The 20,801-nt window shown below is 44.6% G+C and overlaps 1 protein-coding gene across 1 annotated transcript in view; it reads left to right on the top strand.

Moving 5' to 3' along the window:
- The first annotated feature begins 828 nt into the window (after positions 1-828).
- The window catches only part of DDX11 (DEAD/H-box helicase 11), a 55,174-nt gene continuing 35,201 nt past the window's right edge, over positions 829-20,801 (top strand). The window contains exons 1-3 of the mRNA XM_081083664.1: positions 829-1,028; positions 2,090-2,169; positions 7,916-8,063. Coding sequence (XP_080939790.1) covers positions 7,920-8,063 — 144 coding nt within the window. The 5' untranslated portion in view covers positions 829-1,028; positions 2,090-2,169; positions 7,916-7,919. The remainder of the gene's footprint in view (positions 1,029-2,089; positions 2,170-7,915; positions 8,064-20,801) is intronic.

Raw genomic sequence — 20,801 nt, 5'->3', positions numbered from 1 at the left:
TTTGCTCAGTGGATAGAGCATCCACCTTTGGATTCAGAGTCCCAGGTTCGATTCCAGTAAGGGCACATGCCTGGTTTGCGGGTGATCCCCAGTAGTGGGTGTGCAAGAAACAGCCAATCAATGATTTTCATCATTGATGTTTTTGTCTCTCTCTCCCTCCCCCTTCCTCTCTGAAATCTATAAAAATATATATTTAAAAAATTGCCAGTTATAAAAACAGTGAAGAGGAAATAAAGTAGAGCATACAGGAAAGTCAATAACATTTTAATAGATAAGTATGGTGTCAGATGGGTACTAGATTTAATTGTGTGATCACTAGGTAAGTCACATAAATGTCCAATCAGTATTGTTGTACTCCTGAAACTAATATCATATTACATGACAATTGAAATTGGAAAAAAAGACGTCCAAGTTACTGTACAACCCAGTTGAGGCGAGTACTGTCCATTCAGAGGTAAAAATAACACGTTCACATATTAAGGCCTGGCAAGAGCGAGGAGCAGAATACTGGTTTCTCAATTTTCTCCTAGCCTTTTTGCCTGCAGTGTTTGGTAAATATGAGCCCATTTCTTCAAGCCAATCATCTGTGGAGATTAGAACATCTGCGCCAATAGGCGGAGGATCAAACATCCTGCACCGGGCAGGACTGCAAGGGAGGTCGAAGGTTAGCATTAAGCCCAAAGGCTGTGTGTGGTCAGAAAGGCTGGCCCAGGGTCCATCACCTGCAGCCTTCCTATCTCCAGGAAACAGTCCTGGCTGGAGTTGGCCGCGCAAGCGCAGTGGTGCAAAAGGAGACCACGCCCAAGTCTCCAAGTGAGCACGCGCAGTGAATCGGGGCGTGGCAGCGCTGCAGGCTACTCTGGGGACGGAGCGGAGCCGCGCTTTTAAGCTCCGCGACTTTCTCTCTTATACCTCAGCCGCCTGGCCAGAAGCGAAGCTGTCTTGCCCGAGAACAGAGTGGTCACGGTGTCGCGTGGTAACAAAGCTTAGGACGAGGAGAACCTACATGAGAAAGGACGTCCTCCGGTGTAAGTGCTAACCAGTGGCTGTTTGCGGAGGGGCGGGGGGCGTCGGGAGCGGGAAAAACCTTTCCGGCACGGAGGGGCGGAGCTAACGTGTGATTGATAGGCGAGAAACCTGTGCAAGGGCGAATGGGAGGTGAGTGAGGGCGGGATCTGCAGTTGAACTGGAGTGGTGCTTTGGAGTAATAATAACTAACACGCACCAGGGACTTCAGTAACCCATCTGTGCTAACCGCTTTTTATAAGTTACTTATTTAGTGGTCACTGCAACCTTATGGATATGCAGTTTTATCTGTCTCTCCTTTACACGCGGGGAAACTGAGGGTTAGGGCTATTAACTTAGGCAAGAATACAGCTGGGGTCCCAAATTTAGAAGCCTGACCTCAGAGGCCACACTGTTAATGGCTCTGCCCTTCAGAAAAGCAAGGTGGAGTGGAGTCCAGTCAAGAGGGTTCGGTTGAATGGAATTGACCAGATTGTTGGAGGATGTGCAATGAAAAGTGGATAAAACACCAAGTAGCAGGTTTTTTCTACAGGATGTGAGAGCTCTGAGGCTGGAGGTGAGAGGCCGGGCCACGTCCCCTGCTGTGGGAGCATTGCAGCCCCGCTGGTGCTGTGCCTGGATTAACTGTAGGTGCAGAAAACGTGTTCTTTTGGGGCTGTGTTGTCTCCCAGGCGTGTGAAGTTAAAGCATTGTAGGGACTTAAAAATGGGGATTGTGCTTTTAAATTGTTTGTGTCTTCTCTGGCTGCCATAACAAAATGCCATACATTGGGTGGCTGAAACAACACAGTATTTTGTTTGTTTTTGTTCTATTTTAATTCTCACCCGAGGATATTTCCCCATTGATTTCTAGAGAGAGTGGAAAGGAAGTAGGAGAGGGGGGGAGAGAGAAACATCGTGGGAGAGAAACAGATTGGTTGCTCCCGCCCCTACCAGGGCTGGGGAACTTGCCACTGAGGTACCCTTGACCAGGACCCTTGGAGCTGCAAGCTGATGCTCTAACCACTTAGCAGACTGGCCAGGGCCACAGTTCTTTGTTTTGTTTTGTTTTTTTCCCCTCACAGTTCTAGAAGCTGGGAAGCCGAAGATTAAGGTCCAGCCTATTCTGTTCCCTGCCCAGGACCCTTTTCCTGTCTTGCAGAAGGTTGGTCCCCTTCTTACTAGTACTTGTTCTCACGTGGCTGGTAAAAAGAGAGCTCTCTGCCATAACCGGTTTGGCTCAGTGGATAGAGTGTCAGCCTGTGGACTCAAGGGTCCCAGGTTCGATTCTGGTCAAGGGCATGTATCTTGGTTGTGGGCACATACCCAGGAGGGAGTGTGCAGGAGGCAGCTGATCGATGTTTCTCTATCATCGATGTTTCTAACTCTCTATCCCTCTCCCTTCCTCTCTGTAAAACATCAATAAAATATATATTTTTTTAAAAAAGACAGAGCTCTCTTACTCCTAGAAGGCCACCAATCTTAATAAGGATTAGGGCCCACTGTTATGCCTTAATTTAATCTTAATTATCCTTTTTATTTTATGTTAATTGCCTCCTAAAAGCCCTCCCTCCAAATAAAATAGAGTCTCATGTTTGGGGTTAGGGCTTTAACACATGAGTTTGAGGGAGGGTGGGACACAGTTCATTCTGTAGCAATAGTTTATCCCCAAGTAAAGAACAAGTGATAATTGAAGACTGAAGAAAATGAACACTTTCAAAACCTACACTTTCATATAACCTCTTATTACCTCATTTAATGAGCATGAGGTTTGTGCCTTAGCACTGGTGGGGAATTCTAGGGAGAACTTGTGTGGGAGATCATGGTTGTCCTTCAGGCAGCCAATCTGAAGACTTTAGAAAAAGCTACATCAAACATTCTTATAGTGCGCATAGTGTATCTACTATTTGTGGATTTATCTAAAACCTTCTTTAACTTCTGACTTAGCTTGAAATCCATAATTACGATCCACGGGGAGTGAAATAATTACTACTTATTTATTTTTTTTATTAAATCTTTATTGTTCAGATTATTACAGTTGTTCTTCTTTTTTCCCCCCGTAGCTCCCCTCCACCCAGTTCCCACCCCACCCTCTCCCCTCCCCCCCTCCCCCCACTGTCCTCATCCATAGGTGCACGATTTTTGTCCAGTCTCTTCCCACATCTCCCACACCCCTTTCCCCCCCAAGAATAGTCAGTCCATTCCCTTTCTATGTCCCTGATTCTATTATGATCACCAGATTATTTATTCACTTGATTCTTAGATTCACTTGTTGATAGATGCATGTTTGTTGTTCATAATTTGTATCTTTACCTTTTTCTTCCTCTTCCTCTTCTTAAAGGATACCTTTCAGCATTTCATATAATACTGGTTTGGTGGTGATGAACTCCTTTACCTTTTTCTTATCTGTGAAGCTCTTTATCTGACCTTCAATTCTGAATGATAGCTTTGCTGGGTAAAGTAATCTTGGTTGTAGGTTCTTGCTATTCATCACTTTGAATATTTCTTGCCACTCCCTTCTGGCCTGCATAGTTTCTGTTGAGAAATCAGCTGACAGTCGTATGGGTGCTCCCTTGTAGGTAACTGACTTTTTTTCCTCTTGTTGCTTTTAAGATTCTCTCTTTGTCTTTTGCTCTTGGCATTTTAATTATGATGTGTCTTGGTGTGGTCCTCTTTGGATTCCTGTTGTTTGGGGTTCTCTGCGCTTCCTGGACTTGTAAGTCCATTTCTTTCACCAGATAGGGGAAGTTTTCTGTCATTATTTCTTCAAATAGGTTTTCAATATCTTGCTCTCTCTCTTCTTCTGGCACCCCCATAATTCAGATATTGGTGCGTTTGAAGTTGTCCCAGAGGCTCCTTACACTATCTTCATATTTTTGGATTCTTTTTTCTTCTAGTTTTTCCGGTTTGGTGTTTTTTGCTTCTCCATATTTCAAATCTTTGACTTGATTCTTGCAATCTTCTACTCTGCTGTTGGAACTCTGTATAATATTCTTTATTTCAGTCAGTGTATACTTAATTTCTAGTTTGTCCTTTTTCATAACCTCGAGGGTCTCACTAGATTTCTTGAGGGTCTCACTACGTTTATCGGCGGTTTCTAGAAAACTCTTAAAAAACCTTAAAAGTGTGATTTTGAACTCTATATCCAGTCGTTTGCTTTCCTCCATTTCTGTCATTTGTGACCTGTTTCTTTTTCTCTGCATTTTTTATGCTACCCTGTGTTGATAGAGTGGCTTTCTGTGCTAGTTGTCCTATAGGGCCCAGTGGTTCAGCCTCCCCAATTACTGGAGGTGGACACTCTTGGTGGACCCCTTTGTGGGCTTTGTGCACAGTCTTGTTGTAGGTAAGCCTTGATTGTTATAGGTATCACTGGGAGAAATTGACCTCCAGGCCAATTGACTGTGAGAATCAGCTATGTCTTCAGTGGGAGAACTTCTGTGCTGGAGACACCCTTCTGGGGCATGACTTGCTCAGTGGGGCTTTGGTGCTCTCTGAGTCTGCCCCCTGAGTGTGTCCCTTATGGATCTGCGGAGTTGTAATCTGGATGGTCCCACTCTGACCACTGAGTACACTGGCTCTTGGATCTCTAAGGAGGTGCTAATTTTGCCTCTGCCTGAGGCTACCCAGCAGGATCCCAGCTGTGAAGCAATGCAAGCTGCTCTGGGGCCTTGGGCCTTATTTTGGAAGTTCTGGATCTCTCTGACCCAGTTTGTTAGGTAATTTTCAGATTGCAAAGGGCCAGGTTTTTCATATGCAAAAGCCTCTGCGTACAGCTTGGGTGGGACAGGGTTTCTGGGGATCAACAGGGCGGAGCAAGCAGCTATGGCTGCTCCTCAGTCCTACCCTAAGAGGCCCCACTTCTCAGTGTCCCGGTAATCGCTGCAAGTACCTCTGAGAGAAAGCCGCCCTCGAGTTCCGGCCGATGCCAGACAGTCCAGTTTGTCCTGTATGAGTCTGGGTCCCCAGAGACTCACCCGGAACTGGAGTTCAGTGCAGTCAGGAGCTTGAGACTCCCTCTTGATTGAAAAAGACAACCGTGTCCTCAGCTGCCAGCCCTTTCCACGTGCGCCTCTGTACCTCTGCACTTTACTTCCACACCACACCTCCTCTGAGTCTCAGTGTGCTTCTCTCTTTCCTTCTAGTTGTAGAATTTCCACTCAGCCAGCCTTCCTGTGGTTCTGGATGATGTCTGTTTTGTCTTTTAGGTGTATTTTTGAAATTGTTGTGTGAAGCAGCAATTTCCGGTGTTTCCCTATGCCGCCATCTTGGTTTCTCCTTTTTTTTTTTTTTAATCCTCACCCAGGAATATTTTTCTATTGATTTTGAGAGTAAGTAGAAGAGAGAGGGAAAGACAGAGAAATATTGATGTCAGAGAAACATATCCATTGGTTGCCTCCTGCACATGCCCCAACCAGGGCCTGGGCCGGGGAGGAGCCTGCAACTGAGGTATGTGCCCTTGACTGGAATCAAACTTGGGACCCTTCCAGTCCACAGGCCGAGACTCTATCCACTGAGCCAAACTGGCTGGGGCAGACATTACTTTTTTTCTCTATTGTTTCCTGTTGTTATTCTTAAGTTTGGTAAACAAGTCTACTTTCACCTTACCCTGTTGAGAGAAGAGTGAGGAAATACAAAGCTTAGGGGCTTGAAGGTCTGGCAGATGTGTGTTCAAATCTTGGATTCAGGCAATTGCTTTATAACTGTGGGCAAGTCACTTAACCTTTCTTTTAAAAAAAAATTATGTTGATCTCAAAGAGGAAGGGAAAGGGAGAGAGAATCATTGATCGGCTGCCTCTTGCACGCCTCCCACTGGGAATGGAACCTGCAACCCAAACATGTGCCCTGACTGGAAATTGATCTGTTACCTCCTAGTTCATAGGTCAATACTCAACCACTGAGCCACACCGGCCGGGGAAGTTACTTAACCTTTCTGACTGTCAGTTTCTTCATCTATAAAATAGAGCTAGTAATAATACTGACCACATGGTTGTTGTGAGGTTATATGAAAACAGTTTGGAACTACTAAGGAACTGGCCTTGCACTAGATATTTAAGTTATGGGACATCCTCCACTCACACCTCTGAAGGACAGAAACCTCCACCTACAGTCCCCATGTCAAGCTGGCTGTTTATTTATTCATCAAATTTTTATTGAATCCCCGATAGTTGTCAAAGCACCTGGCATTCTGAGTGCTAGGGGAAGGGAAGAACAAGACAGACAAAATTCTTTCTTTTATGCAGCTTATACTGTAGTGGGAGGACTAGATGAATTGAGTTGAGTGCTAAGAACTATGAAGAAATTAAATGCAGGGTAATGACATCAAAGAGTGACCGTAGAGTGGCCTGCGTGTGTGCATGCACGTGTATTTGGAGGGAGGGTGTTTGACCACTGTAGGGTGGCCAACTAAAGGGAGAGACTTCTGCCCTAACTGGTTTGGCTCAGTGGATAGAGCGTTGGCCTGCGGACGCTATTCCGGTCAAGGGCATATACCTTGGTTGCGGGCACATCCCCACTGGGGGTGTGCAAGAGGCAGCTGATCGATATTTCTCTCGCATTGATGTTTCTAACTCTCTATCCCTCTCCCTTCCTCTCTGTAAAAAATCAATAAAATATATTTTTTAAAATAAATGGAGAGACTTCTCTGAGGAGCTGAGCTGTCATTGAGGACTGGTCATTCCCTCTGGAGGGACAGAAAGTGCAGGGCTGATAAGATCAGGCTGGATGCCTTAGATGTCTGTAGGCTGACCAGTGATCTGGGCAGGAGCCAGACAGAAGGCTCTGATTCTTGAGGCCAAAACTTTTTTTGGAGGCAGCTCTGGTTTGTACTGGAAATGGAAGGTAGGATGAACTAAGAAGCAAACTAAAGGTGTCTGTAAAATAAGGTTATGTACATTAACCTGTGCCATGTCAGAAAAACTGTAATTGTACTTGTAATTCTCTGCCTGTGTGTCATGATTTTACTTACAGGTCTTCCAACAGGATAAAGCGGCATTTGTCATGCAAATACCGCCCTGTGCAGAAGTGAGGGAAGACTGCTGCAGAAGTGAATACAGGCAACATCTTTGATCCCAGGGCACAGGGGTTTTTTTTGTTTTTTTTTAATATATTTTATTGATTTTTTACAGAGAGAAAGGGAGAGAGATAGAGAGTTAGAAACATCGATGAGAGAGAAACATCGATCAGCTGCCTCCTGCACATCTCCCACTGGGGAAGTGCCCGCAACCCAGGTACATGCCCTTGACCGGAATCGAATCCAGGACCCTTCAGTCCGCAGGCCGACGCTCTATCCACTGAGCCAAACCGGTTTCGGCGAGGGCACAGGTCTTTGAGAAGAAATCTCCACGCCTCTCGAAGAGGCATTAGAAGGCTATCCAGGCAGCAAAAGTACCTCAGGTGAAATGCAGGGAGTTTCTGTATAAGGGCTTTCATATTCTGCATTCTTCTAGAGCAGTGATAGCGAACCTTTTGAGCTCAGCGTGTCAGCATTTTGAAAAACCCTAACTTAACTCTGGTGCCGTGTCACATATAGAAATTTTTTTATATTTGTAACCATAGTAAAACAAAGATTTATATTTTTGATATTTATTTTATATATTTAAATGCCATTTAACAAAGAAAAATTGACCGAAAAAATGAGTTCACGTGTCACCTCTGACACGCGTGTCATAGGTTCGCCATCACTGTTCTAGAGCCCTTTGTGATAAATGTCGCTGGGTGGATTGCATGATTTGGTGTGGCTTCATGGGGATATGCACATGATGGAGAGAACATGATCTCTGCTTGCCAAATAATCTAGAGCCTAAGGAGAAAATCCGTAATCAGTATTGAGACTGCTCTTAAGAACTATTCTAGATTTCAAGCCCGTTCTTCCTGGTTCATCAGAGAACTACCAGATATTTTTCTCCCCTTAGGATCATGGCTGATAAAAACCAGGAGATCAGTGGCATCCATTTCCCTTTTCCCTTCACACCCTATTCCATCCAGAAAAACTTCATGACAGTGTTGTACCAGGTGTTGGAGGATGGCAAGATTGGGATATTTGAGAGTCCAACTGGCACTGTAAGTATGAACAGTTGCCCCAAGAGGGCTCTTGGGAGACCCTGATTACGACTAGTCAGAGGTTTATTTGCCTCTGCAGAGATTTTCATGGTTTGGAGTTGGGCAAAGTAGTTTTCTCAGTTTACCTTTCTGAGTAATGCTCACTTCCCTCTATTAAATTGTTAAACACAACCCCGGGTTCTAAGGAAAGTTAGGCTAAAGGCAAAGGAGAATTTGAATGGCAGTAGAAGCATAGCACTGAAACTTTTAAGACTTCTCTGGGCACTCGCTTTGATATTGAGCAACATAGAAATTACTTTGGCTTATTCACAGATTTAACATGTTGATTTAATCTCCAGGCACTTGGTTACTGAGAGCTGGAGGGATCCAATCAAGGGCCCCTAAGTTTTTTCTTCCTGGCCTGGAATGAGGGATTCCTTAGACATTGGTTGTTGAGGTTGCTAGGGCTGTGGTAATCAGTTCCTACTTCTCTCTTGCACTTTAGTTACTTTTTTATAGCAAGTACTCTGTGAGAGTGAGATGCATGTGTTGCTGTGAAGGTCCCTCAATAGGCTGTGACCTCCTGGAGGATAAGGACTTTGTGGTCCTCACCTTTGTGTCCCTATCATCTAGCAGAACGTGGCCCATTTGGCCCATATGAGGCTCCTAATAGGTGTGTGGAATGAGTGAATAAAAGGAAGTGACTCATTCTTTTTCTCTCACTTGCTGATGGAAGCATGTCACTCTCTCCTGAGATGACATGATCTCCTGGGACAGGAAAAGTGCAGACTGGGGTACTGTATTGTTTCATTTTGTTCTTTCATATATGTGTAGTGAGTGGGAGAGAATAAGTCCTGCAATTAACAAAATGTGGGTCATAAGTATAATGTGCAAAGGTATTTTTTTCAGTAGTATTCTAGCATTTTTACCTTCCATTTAAACCCAGTGCAATATGACTTATTGCCCTACCAACCCACTGAAATAATTTTAGGGTCAGTAGTGACTACCTGTTTAATAGATCTGGATATCTCAAGCCCTTATTTTGACCACTCTGTAATGTTTGACATTGTTGAACTTATCCTCCTCTTTTGTTTAAAGCAATATAAAAATTTCAATCAAAGATAACGCATGTTATTTTAAAAGTCAAATTTATTGCCCTGCCGGATTGGGCTCAGTTGCTTGAGCATTGTGTCATGTAGCAGGAGGTTACTGGTTTGATTCCCAATCAGGGCACTTGCCTGGGTTGTGGGTTGATTCCCAGTAGGGGCATGCAGAAGAAAACTAATTGATGTTTCTTCCTCATCAATGTTTCTATCTCTCTCTCCCTCTCCATTTCTCTCTCTGAAATAAATGAAAACATTATTTTTTAAAAAGTCAAATTTAGCCCTGACCAGTTTGGCTCAATGGATAGAGCAGCCGTGGGCAAACTACGGCCCGCGGGCCGGATTCGGCCCGTTTGAAATGAATAAAACTAAAAAAAAAAAAAAAAGACCATACACTTTTATGTAATGATGTTTACTTTGAATTTATATTAGTTCATACAAACACTCTATCCATGCTTTTGTTCCGGCCCTCTGGTCCAGTTTAAGAACCCATTGTGGCCCTCGAGTCAAAAAGTTTGCCTACCCCTGGGATAGAGTGTCAGCCTGCGGACTGAAAAGTCCCAGGTTCTATTCCGGTCAAGGGCATGTACCTTGGTTGCGGGTACATCCCCAGTAGGGGGTGTGCAGGAGGCAGCTGATGGATGTTTCTCTCTTATCAATGTTTCTTTCTATCCATCTATCTTCTTCCCTGTAAAAAATCAATAAATTATTTTTTTTAAAAAAAGTCAATTTTATCAAATTTGCTGCAATGGGCTGGTGCTTTTAATTCTTTTGTCTGTTTCTTTTTTTTTTTTTTTTTTTTTATTGCTTAAAGTATTACAAAGGGTATTACATATGTGTCCATTTTATCCCCCCGCCCTAGACAGTCCCCCAGCCTCCCCTATCCCCCAGTGTCTTATGTCCATTGGTTATGCTTATATGCATGCATACAAGTCCTTTGGTTGATCTCTTACCCCCCTACCTCCTGTCCCCCAACCCTCCCCGGCCTTCCCGCTGCAGTTTGACAATCTGTTTGAGGCAGCTCTGCCTCTGTATCTATTATTGTTCAAAAGTTTATAATGGTCTCTATTATCCATGAATGAGTGAGATCATGTGGTATTTTTCCTTCATTGACTGGCTTATTTCACTTAGCATAATGCTCTCCAGTTCCATCCATGACGTTGCAAATGGTAAGAGTTCCTTCCTTTTTAGAGCAGCATAGTATTCCATCGTGTAGATGTACCACAGTTTTCTAATCCATTCATCTACTGATGGACACTTAGGCTGTTTCCAGATCTTAGCTATGGTGAATTGTGCTGCTATGAACATAGGGGTGCATATATCTTTTCTGATTGGTGTTTCTGGTTTCTTGGGATATATTCCCAGAAGTGGGATCACTGGGTCAAATGGGAGTTCCATTTTCAGTTTTTTAAGGAAACTCCATACTGTCTTCCATAGTGGCTGCACCAGTCTGCATTCCCACCAGCAGTGCACAAGTGTTCCTTTTTCTCCACATCCTCTCCAGCACTTGTTGTTTGTTGATTTGTTGATGATAGCCAGTCTGACAGGTGTGAGATGGTACCTCATTGTTGTTTTGATTTGCATCTCTCGGATTATTAGTGACTTTGAGCATGTTTTCATATGTCTCTTGGCTTTCTGAATGTCCTCTTTTGAAAGGTGTCTATTTAGGTCCTTTGCCCATTTTTTGATTGGATTGTTTATCTTCCTTTTGTTAAGTTGTATGAGTTCCCTATAGATTTTGGAGATTAGGCCCTTATCAGATATGACATTGGCAAATATGTTTTCCCACACAGTGGGTTTTCTCGTTGTTTTGTTGATGGTTTCTTTTGCTGTGCAGAAGCTTTTTATTTTGATGTAGTCCCATTTGTTCATTTTCTCTTTAGTTTCAAGTGCCCTAGGAGCTGTATCAGTGAAGAAATTGCTTCGGCATATGTCTGAGATTTTGTTGCCTTTGGATTCTTCTAGAATTTTTATGGTTTCCTGTCGTACATTTAAGTCCTTTATCCATTTTGAGTTTATTTTTGTGTATGGTGTAAGTTGGTGGTCTAGTTTCATTTTCTTGCATATATCTGTCCAATTTTCCCAACACCATTTATTGAAGAGACTATCTTGGCTCCATTGTATGTTCTTGCCTCCTTTGTCAAATATTAATTGAGCATATTGGTTCGGGCTGATTTCTGGGCTCTCTATTCTATTCCATTGATCTATATGCCTATTCTTGTGCCAGTACCAGGCAGTTTTGAGAACAGTGGCTTTGTAATACAACTTGATATCTGGTATTGAGATCCCACCGACTTTGTTCTTTTTCAGGATTGCTGCAGCTATTCGGGGTCTTTTTTTATTCCAGATGAATTTTTGGAGAGTTCGTTCTAGATCTCTGAAGTATGCCGTTGGTATATTAATGGGAAGTGCGTTGAATTTATAGATTGCTTTGGGTAGTATGGACATTTTAATGATGTTGATTCTACCAATCCATGAACACGGTATGTTCTTCCATATGTTTATGTCTTCCTCTATATCTTTTTTCAACGTCCTGTAGTTTTCTGAGTAGAGGTCTTTTACCTCTTTAGTTAAGATTATTCCTAGGTAGCTTAGTTTTTTTGGTGCGATGGTAAACGGGATTGTTTTTATAATCTCTCTTTCTGAAAGTTCACTATTGGTGTATAGAAATGCCTCAGATTTCTTCGGGTTAATTTTGTATCCTGCTACATTGCCAAATTCATGTATTAAGTCTAGTAGCTTTTTGATGGAGTCTCTAGGGTTTTGTATGTATAATATCATGTCGTCTGCAAATAAGGACAGTTTTACTTCCTCTTTTCCAATTTGGATGCCTTTTATTTCTTCTTCTTGCCGAATTGCAATAGCTAACACTTCCAGTACTATGTTGAACAGGAGTGGTGAGAGGGGGCATCCCTGTCTTGTTCCTGTTCTTAGGGGAAATGGTGTAAGTTTTTGTCCATTGAGTATGATGTTGGCTGTGGGCCTGTCATATATGGCTTTTATTATGTTGAGGTATGATCCTTCTACTCCCACCTTGCTGAGAGTTTTTATCAAAAATGGGTGTTGAATTTTGTCAAATGCTTTTTCTGCATCAATTGATATGACCATGTGGTTTTTTTCTTTCAATTTGTTTATGTGATGTATCACGTTTATTGATTTGCGGATATTGTACCATCCTTGCATCCCTGGGATAAATCCTACTTGGTCATGGTGTATGATCTTTCTGATGTACTGCTGAATCCGATTTGCTAAGATTTTGTTGAGGATTTTGGCATCTATGTTCATGAGGGATATTGGCCTGTAATTCTCTTTCATTGTGTTGTCTTTACCTGGTTTTGGTATTAGGGTGATGCTGGCTTCATAGAATGAGCTTGGAAGTGTTCCTTCCTCTTGAATTTTTTGTAGTAGTCTGAGGAGGATAGGTTTTAGTTCTTCCTTGAATGTTTGGTAAAACTCCCCTGTGAAGCCGTCTGGTCCTGGGCTTTTGTTTGCTGGAAGCTTTTTGATGACTGCTTCAATTTCTTCCATAGTTATTGGCCTGTTGAGATTTTTAGATTCTTCCTGATTGAGTTTTGGAATGTTGTATTTTTCTAGGAATTTGTCCATTTCCTCCAGGTTGTCTAGTTTGTTGGAGTAGAGCTGTCCATAGTATTTATTAACAATCATTTGTATTTCTGTGGGGTCTGTTGTTATTTCGCCTCTATCGTTTCTGATTTTGTTTATTTGGGTCCTCTCTCTTTGCTTCTTGGTGAGTCTGGCTAGAGGTTTGTCAATCTTGTTTATCCTTTCGAAGAACCAGCTCTTGGTTTCATTCATTTTCTGTATTATTTTTTTGGTCTCTATGTTATTTATTTCTGCTTTAATCTTTATTATCTCCTTCCTTCTGCTCACTCTGGGGTTTTCTTGTTGCTCTCTTTCTAATTCTTTGAGTTGTAGAGTTAGCTGATTTACTACCATTTTTTCTTGTTTTTTGAGAGGCCTGTAGAGCTATAAACTTCCCTCTCAGGACTGCTTTCATTGTGTCCCATAGGTTTTGGATTGTTGTGTTTTCATTGTCATTAGTTTCCAGGATGTTTTGAATTTCTTCTTTGATTTCATTGGTAACCCAATCAATATTTAATAGCATGCTATTCAGCTTCCAGGTGTTTGAGTATTTAGGGTTGTTTTTATTGTAGTTTATTTCTAATATTATGCCATCGTGGTCTGCGAAGATGCTTTTTATGATTTCAATCTTCTTGAATTTGTGGATACTTTGCTTGTGACTCAATATATGGTCTATTTTTGAGTATGTGTCATGAGCACTTGAGTAGAATGTATATTCCGTGGCACTGGGGTGAAGTGTTCTGAAGATGTCTATTAAGTCCATCTGATCTAGTGAGTCATTTAGTATTGCTGTATCTTTGCTGATTGTTTGTCTAGAGGACTTATCCAGTGATGACAGTGGTGTATTAAAGTCCCCTACTATGATTGTATTGTTGTCGATCTCTCCTTTGATATCTTCCAGAAGATTTTTTATGTATTTGGGTGCTCCTGCATTGGGTGCATATATGTTTATCAGGGTTATATCTTCTTGTTGTATTGATCCTTTTAGTATTATGAAGTGGCCTTCCGTATCTCTTGTTATGGCCTTCACTTTGAGGTCTATTTTGTCCGATATAAGTATTGCTACCCCAGCTTTCTTTTCTTTTCCATTAGCCTGAAAGATATTTTTCCATCCCTTCACTTTCAGTCTGTGTGAGTCCTTTCTAATGAGGTGGGTCTCTTGTAGACAGCAAATGTATGGGTCATGATTTTTTATCCATTCAGCCACTCGATATCTTTTGGTTGGAGCATTTAGCCCGTTTACATTTAAAGTTATTATTGAAAGGTACTTGTTTGTAGCCATTTCTTTTTTTTGTGTGGCTGTTTTCTTTCTGGGATTTTTATTTCTTCTTTTTACACCAGTCCCTTTAGCATTTCTTGCATTGCTGGCTTGGTGGTGATAAACTCCCTTAGCCTTTTTTTGTCTGTGAAGCTTCTTATTTCCCCTTCAATTTTGAATGATAGCCTTGCTGGATAGAGTATTCTTGGATTCAGTCCTTTGCTTTGCATCACTTTGTAAATTTCCGTCCATTCTTTTCTGGCCTGATGTGTTTCTGTTGAGAAATCATTTGATAATCTAATGGGAGATCCCTTGTATGTAACTTTCCGTCTCTCTCTTGCAGCCTGTAAGATTCTCTCTTTGTCCTGAATATTTGCCATGGTAATTATGATGTGTCTTGGTGTGGGTCTTTTCGGGTTCACCTTGCTTGGGACTCTCTGGGCTTGTGTGACTTTTTTCTTCCCCACCTCAGGGAAGTTTTCTGATATTATTTCTTCCAGTAGGTTTTCTAATCCTTGTTCCTCTTTCTGTTGTTCTGGTACCCCTATTATTCGTATGTTGTTTCGTTTCATGTTGTCCCAAAGCTCCCTTAGGCTCTCCTCCTGTCTTTTAATTTTTTTCTCCAACTGAAGAACAGTTTGGGTGTGTTTTGCTTCCCTGTCTTCTAATTCACTAATTCGGTCTTCCGCTTCTCCTAGTCTACTGTTGATACTTTCAATGGTGTTCTTTATTGCAGCTATATCGCACTTCATTTCTTCTTGGGTCTTACTTAAGTTGTCGATTTTTTCATCTGTTTCTTCTTGCTTCTTGGATAAGTTGTCGATTTTTTCCTCCATCCGGTGTATGCACTCTAGGACCCTTATTCTGAATTCTTTTTCTGTCATGTTGTATGCCTCTGTATCACTTAGCTGCTTTTCTGGTGAGTCCTCCTTTTCTTTCCTTTGTGGATTTCTTTGTCTACCCATGTTTGATCTCACTGACGTATATAGATATTGAGGCGTTCAGTGGCTGCTCCCTAGGTGGCAGTGGCTCCTCGGGCTGTGGTTGCTCCTTGGGCGGTTGTGGTAGCAGCTGCTCCTCTGTTGTTAGCGGGTCTTCTGATGGGTGCTGTTCACAGCTGTTGTGGCTCTTCTGGCTGGTGGAGGGAGGCTTCACCCACAGCAGCTGTTCCTCAGACAGAGCGTGTGGAGATCAGGAGGCCGCTGTTGCTTGGATCTGCTGCGTTGATTTAAAGGCACAAAATACAACACAACAAGGCACAACGTACCAGGCACTGAACACAAATGAATTACGGTATTAATAACCCCAAATAAAGATGGCCACCCGAGCTAAGAGAGTTGGGGGGTAAGGAAGAAAGAAGAAAAAAAGATAGAGAGAAAAACAAAAAAGAGAAAAAAAAAGAAGAAGAAAAAGAAAAAAAAGGAAAAATAGAATGAAGTAGAAGAGGGGAGGAGACTATTCATATGAGGAGAAAACTCCGATAGAACCGCCACTAATCCCAACAAATTCCAGCAACGGATCCCTGGAGTGATTACAAACTACAAACAGCCAATAATATCAAGTGAGGCAAGGGAAAGCAGAAGCACAAAAATAACTGGCCGGGGGGTAGGGGGGGATGGGGAGACAGAAAAAGAAAAGGAAAAAGCAGAACAACCTCACATACAATCCTTAAAGAAAAGAAAAGAAAAAAAACCCAATATACTCAACAATCGAGCAAGCAACAACAGAACAATAGAGAAAAGGAGAGAATAAAAAATTTGGATAGTGAAGAAAGATAAGGGAGAGGTGGATAAGGATTTAGAGCAGGTGATTGGAAAAGGGATATATAAGTAGGGTGAAATTTAGACAGGGCGTATGAAGAATAGGGAAAATCTAAAGCAGGAATAGGGTAAGAGAAATAGGACAGCAAAAGGGGAAAAGTGGGGAAGAGAGTTTTAGCACGGCAGCACAATTGAGGTAGAGGAAAATGATGCTAAAGGAACGATGAAAATAGAGTGGAGAACCTTAGTCCCAAAATAAAATAAAGAGAAAATAAAATGACACTTTAAAAAAAAAATGGTAAAATGGTGGCAGTAATAATACTGGTTAAAAATAAAAATGTAGTAATTAAAAGGGTAAAATCAGGTGATGAAAAAAGAAAATAAATTGTTTCTTAGTTAAAAGGTGAAACAATAATTAAAAAAAATAATTAAAAAAAAAATGGGCTGTAATGAAGGTGCTTCAGATCTTCTGCTCCTCTTTTTGGCACACCAGGTATTCAGGAGAATGTTGAATTTCCCTCTGATACACTGTTCCTCCGTGTTGTAAGCCACAGTCCTGATTTTAAGGCAGGCTACATTGGTTTCCCAGACAGCCCTTATCTGTATTTACAGAAGAGTCAGTTCGTGGCTCTGCCTCTGGGTGGCAGTGCGTCGGGATTGACCTCTGAGGGTATAGGACCTCTCTGACCAGGTGTTCTCTATTGTACCGGAAGCTGGTTTGGAATGTCCTCCGCCCAGAGCTGGTTTTCCAGTAGTCACTCCCCGCTCTGTTTCCCAGGCTCCCCCAAAACAGCCTTCCCTTACAAGCTCTGTGACTGACCCCAACTGGGTAGTCCCTTGCACTGGGTTCAACAATCAAACGCACAGATTTAAGAGCCTGGGAAGTTGTGCGAACTCGCAACGCTTCACCTTCCAAATCTGCGCGAAGTCTCTGCGCGCGCTCTGGCTCCTGGCACCGAGTAGCCGGCAAACTGGCGTAATCTGAGGCTGCCCGTTTGTGTCCCGTCCAACTGTGGGCTTATTTATAGCGTTCCCTTCTGCCAGCAGCCCTGGGGGTGCCCTTCCACACTTGTGGGTCACGCTGGCTCCAACAGCCGCGGTCTTTGTGGGGCACAGAGCCCCCACCCCCCTGCGCGCGTTCCACTCTCCAACCTAAACTGCAAACCACACCTTTGGGGAAAGTCTAACCTTTCTGTGGAAAGAAGCAGAGTTCCTCTGTAGTCGCGCTGCTTGAGAGCCGTTGTTGCCGGGTTAGTAGCTGGTCTCTGGATGCCGGTGACAGTCACCCAAGATGGCACGGTCTCCGCGGCTGTGCCGGCGCACCTGGAGAGGTTTCAGCCTCAGCCTCTAACCGTTCCCTTTATCTAGGATTTCTCTGTCTTTCCTGGCTGCAGACTGTCTCAGCTGAATCTCCTCTGCTTATTCGGGCTGTATGCTACCCGTTTCAGCTTCCCGCCCTTATCTGCTCCGGGACAAGGCACCGACACGTCTGTCTAAACCTCCGCCATTTTCTTCCTCTCCTTGTCTGTTTCTTAAGAAATGTACTTTTCTCATAGCACATTTTGAAGTTATAACCTATGTACTCTTATTTCTTGATTTGTGGGTTTTAGTGATTGGTACCTTCCCCTTGTGATGGATAAGATGTAGCTTTATTACCATCCCTTTTCCTTGCCTCTCCTGATGTAATTAGCTGTTTTTAGTCTCTGCTAAGTCATTATACTTTGACTAGAGGCCCAGTGCACAAAAATTTGTGCACTCGGCAGGGGGTCCCTCAGCCCGGTCTGTGTCCATTTGCAGTCCAGGACCCCTTGGGGGATGTCCACCTGTCGACTTAGGCCCACTCCCCGGGGGATCAGGCCTAAGCTTGCAGTCAGACATCCTTCTGGCAGCCAGGGAACCCTTGGGATCAGGCCTAAACTGTTAGTTGGACATTCTTAGTGCTGCCACGGAGGTGGGAGAGGCTCCTGCACTGGCCAGCAATGAGCCAGCTTCTGGCTGAATGACACTACTTGGTCTGACCTAAACCCTAGAGATTAGTACTTCATTTTACAACTTTTTCTCGATTTATAGGCAGCAGCAAACTCAGACCACACAGTCGGGTGTGCGAGAAATGTTGCTTTCTTTATTGTTTAGTAACCAAACCTAACTTCAGCTTCAGCTCCCATTCTGCCAAGTGAAAAAACAAAAACAAAATATTATTTAACTTAGGTTCCCCACCCCCTTCTCTGGAGCTGTGCTTCCATGTCAGACAGTGTGTGTCTCAGGCAGAGGCGCCAGAGAGCCGAGCACAAGGACCGAGGGTCAGGACATCTGGGCCTCAGTCCTCTGTCTGGGCTGGCCCCCACCCGCTGCCCGTGGCCCTCACCCCAGAGCTCACGTCCATGCTGTCCCTGGTATAGTCTCCTCATCTGGGCCTGGAGGCCTCTTGAGTCCAATTCGCTCTCTCCCTCCCTCCCTGCCACCTTCTCTCTCTCACACAAAGAGCTATTGGGCTTTCTGGGGTGAGGTCCTCTGACACCTCCTCAGCCCCATTGCACAGACACAATCTTGGTGCCTGGGTCACGGCCACAACGCTGTGTGGCTGCTCTCAGACCCTCCGTCTCCTGCTGCCTTAGGGAGTGACTCAACGGGAGGGGAGGGTCACAGTCCTTTTTACATGGCCGCCAACCAACACTCAGTGTTCCTTCCCTCTAGTTCTCCTTCTCCTCCTCACCCCAGTCCAGGCACGTCTATGTGCAGGGCAGGGGAGGTTGGGAGTTAGGGGTGTCTCTGACCCAGCACACAGGCTTCCAGATCCACTGCTCCCCCAGGAAGTCTTCCACGCTCTGGACCTCGACACCCAGAACCTGTCCCCTCTTAGCTGCAGGTCTTTGCCCACAGTGGTCAAGTCTGTTTAGAGCAATGGTTCTCAACCTTGGCTGCACATTAGAATCACCTGGGAATCTTTTTAAAATTCTGATTTCTGGGCCTCATCCTCCGGAAATTCTGTTTCTTTGTTACTAATATTGTGGCCCTACCCCATAACAAAGAAATAGAATTTCCGGAGGATGAGGCCCAGAAATCAGGATTTTAAAAAGATTTCCAGGTGATTCTAATGTGCAGCCAAGTTTGAGAACCACTGGTTTAGAGGCTTGAGGTCAAGAAGTGCCTCTTTGTTCTCTGCTTTCTGGAGGCGGTCAGCGTGGAACATTCCTGCCTGGATTGGAGAGGGGTCTCTGGGTGTTAAGAATACCAGGAGGGGGAGCACAGACTCCTCCTAGAGCTCCGAGATGGGAAAGGCAGCACCCCCTCACCTCTAACTCCAGGACGTTTCTTTAAAAGCAGAAGCCTGGTCCCGTGCAGGGGCCTGTGCTGGCTACCTCAGTTTCTCAGAGACAAAGAATTTGATGAACGTCTTTTTCCCACTGCAGTAGCTGCTTTATTTGTTTATTCTTCCATTTTTCATTAGCTGCTAAATCGCCCCTGTGGCTGCAAACCTGTTGTGCCTGACTCAGCCAGTGGGGAGCTATGAGAGCTGTGCAGGGACAGGGGAAGGGGGAGGGGGGCCCGGCCTGCAGGGAGGGTCAGTAGTGCCTACCAGGCTGTCTCAGAGGATGTGGCTTAGGTTAGGTCCTATCCTTTGGCGACTTTAGGAGGGGAGGCCATGTCCTCCGCTCCCCATTTTGACTCAGGCATGGAAGTTCTCCTTGCTCTCTGGCCTCATAACTCAGTGGATCATGGTAGGATGCAGCAGGCAGGCGGCTTCTGCGGCTGCACACAGGCACGGGCTGGTGGCTTCTGCAACCGCACACGGGCGCGGGCCTGCAACCCGGGATGGATCAGGTCACAGGCGGCGGCAGGCGGCTTTTGTGGCTGCACAGGCTGTGGGCAGGCGGCTTCAGAGGCTGCACACGGGCACGGGCAGGTGGCTTCCGCGGATGCACACGGGTGCGGGCAGGCGGCTTCTGTGGCTGCACACAGGCGGGGACAGGCGGCTTCTACGGCTGCACACGGGCGCCGGGCCGCGGGCAGGCAGCTTCTGCAGCTGCACATGCCACGGGAAGGCAGCTTCTACAGCTGCACACAGGCGCCGGGCCGCGGGCAGGCGGCTTCTGCAGCTGCACATGCCACAGGCAGGTGGCTTCTACCACTGCACACGGGCGCCGGGCTGCAGGCAGGCGACTTCTATGGCTGCACACGGGCGCTGGGCCGCGGGCAGGCGGCTTCTGCGGCTGCACATGGGCGCCAGCCAGTGGTTACTGCGGCTGCACACGGGCACGGGCAGGCGGCTTCTGTGGTTGCACATGGCGCCGGCCTGTGGCCTGGTACCTGATTGGGTCACGGGCGGTGGGTAGGCGGCTTCCGGGTCTGCGCACGGGGGCCGGCCTGCGGCCCTGGACCTGATGGGGTCATGGGCGGCGGGGAGGTGGCTTCTGGGCCTGGATGGCGGCTGGCGCTGTCCCGCCCTGCCTGCAGTATGCAAATTAGCCGCCATCTTTGTTGGTGGTTAATTTGCATACCGTGCTTATTAGCCAATGGGAGGTGTATCGAAGGTATGGTCAATTACCATGTCTGTCTATTATTAGATAGTATTGTTTTTTTATAGAATAATTTTTTTTCTAGAGTTAATAATTGCCTTTTAAAAGTTTAAGTACCAGCTCAATGTTCAGCACCTAGTAAGGTACTCAATAGAGGGTGGTGTGAGGCTCCCACTGCACACGGCCCAGGCCCACGCAACACGACGTTTGAACCATCGGGAGATAATCAGAATGAAGAGACGACACAACACCCAGAGGAAAGACAATGAGGAGTCGCCAAGAAAGGAAATTAATGAAGTTGAAGCATGCAACATGACAGAAAAAGAATTCAGAACAATGGTTGTACAATTCATTCACCAGATGGATGAGAAAATCAACAACCTATGCAAGAATCAGGAAGAAATAAAAAGTGATATAGCTACAATCAAAAACACCATGGAAAGTTTCAACAGCAGACTAGAAGAAGCAGAGGCCTGAATTAGTGAGTTAGAAGATAAGGCAGAGAAACAAGCTCAATC

This window comes from Myotis nattereri (assembly GCF_964212035.1).
Source record: "Myotis nattereri genome assembly, chromosome: 2".
Classification (NCBI taxonomy): Eukaryota; Metazoa; Chordata; class Mammalia; order Chiroptera; family Vespertilionidae; genus Myotis; species Myotis nattereri.
This window is presented reverse-complemented; position numbering and strand designations above follow the sequence as displayed.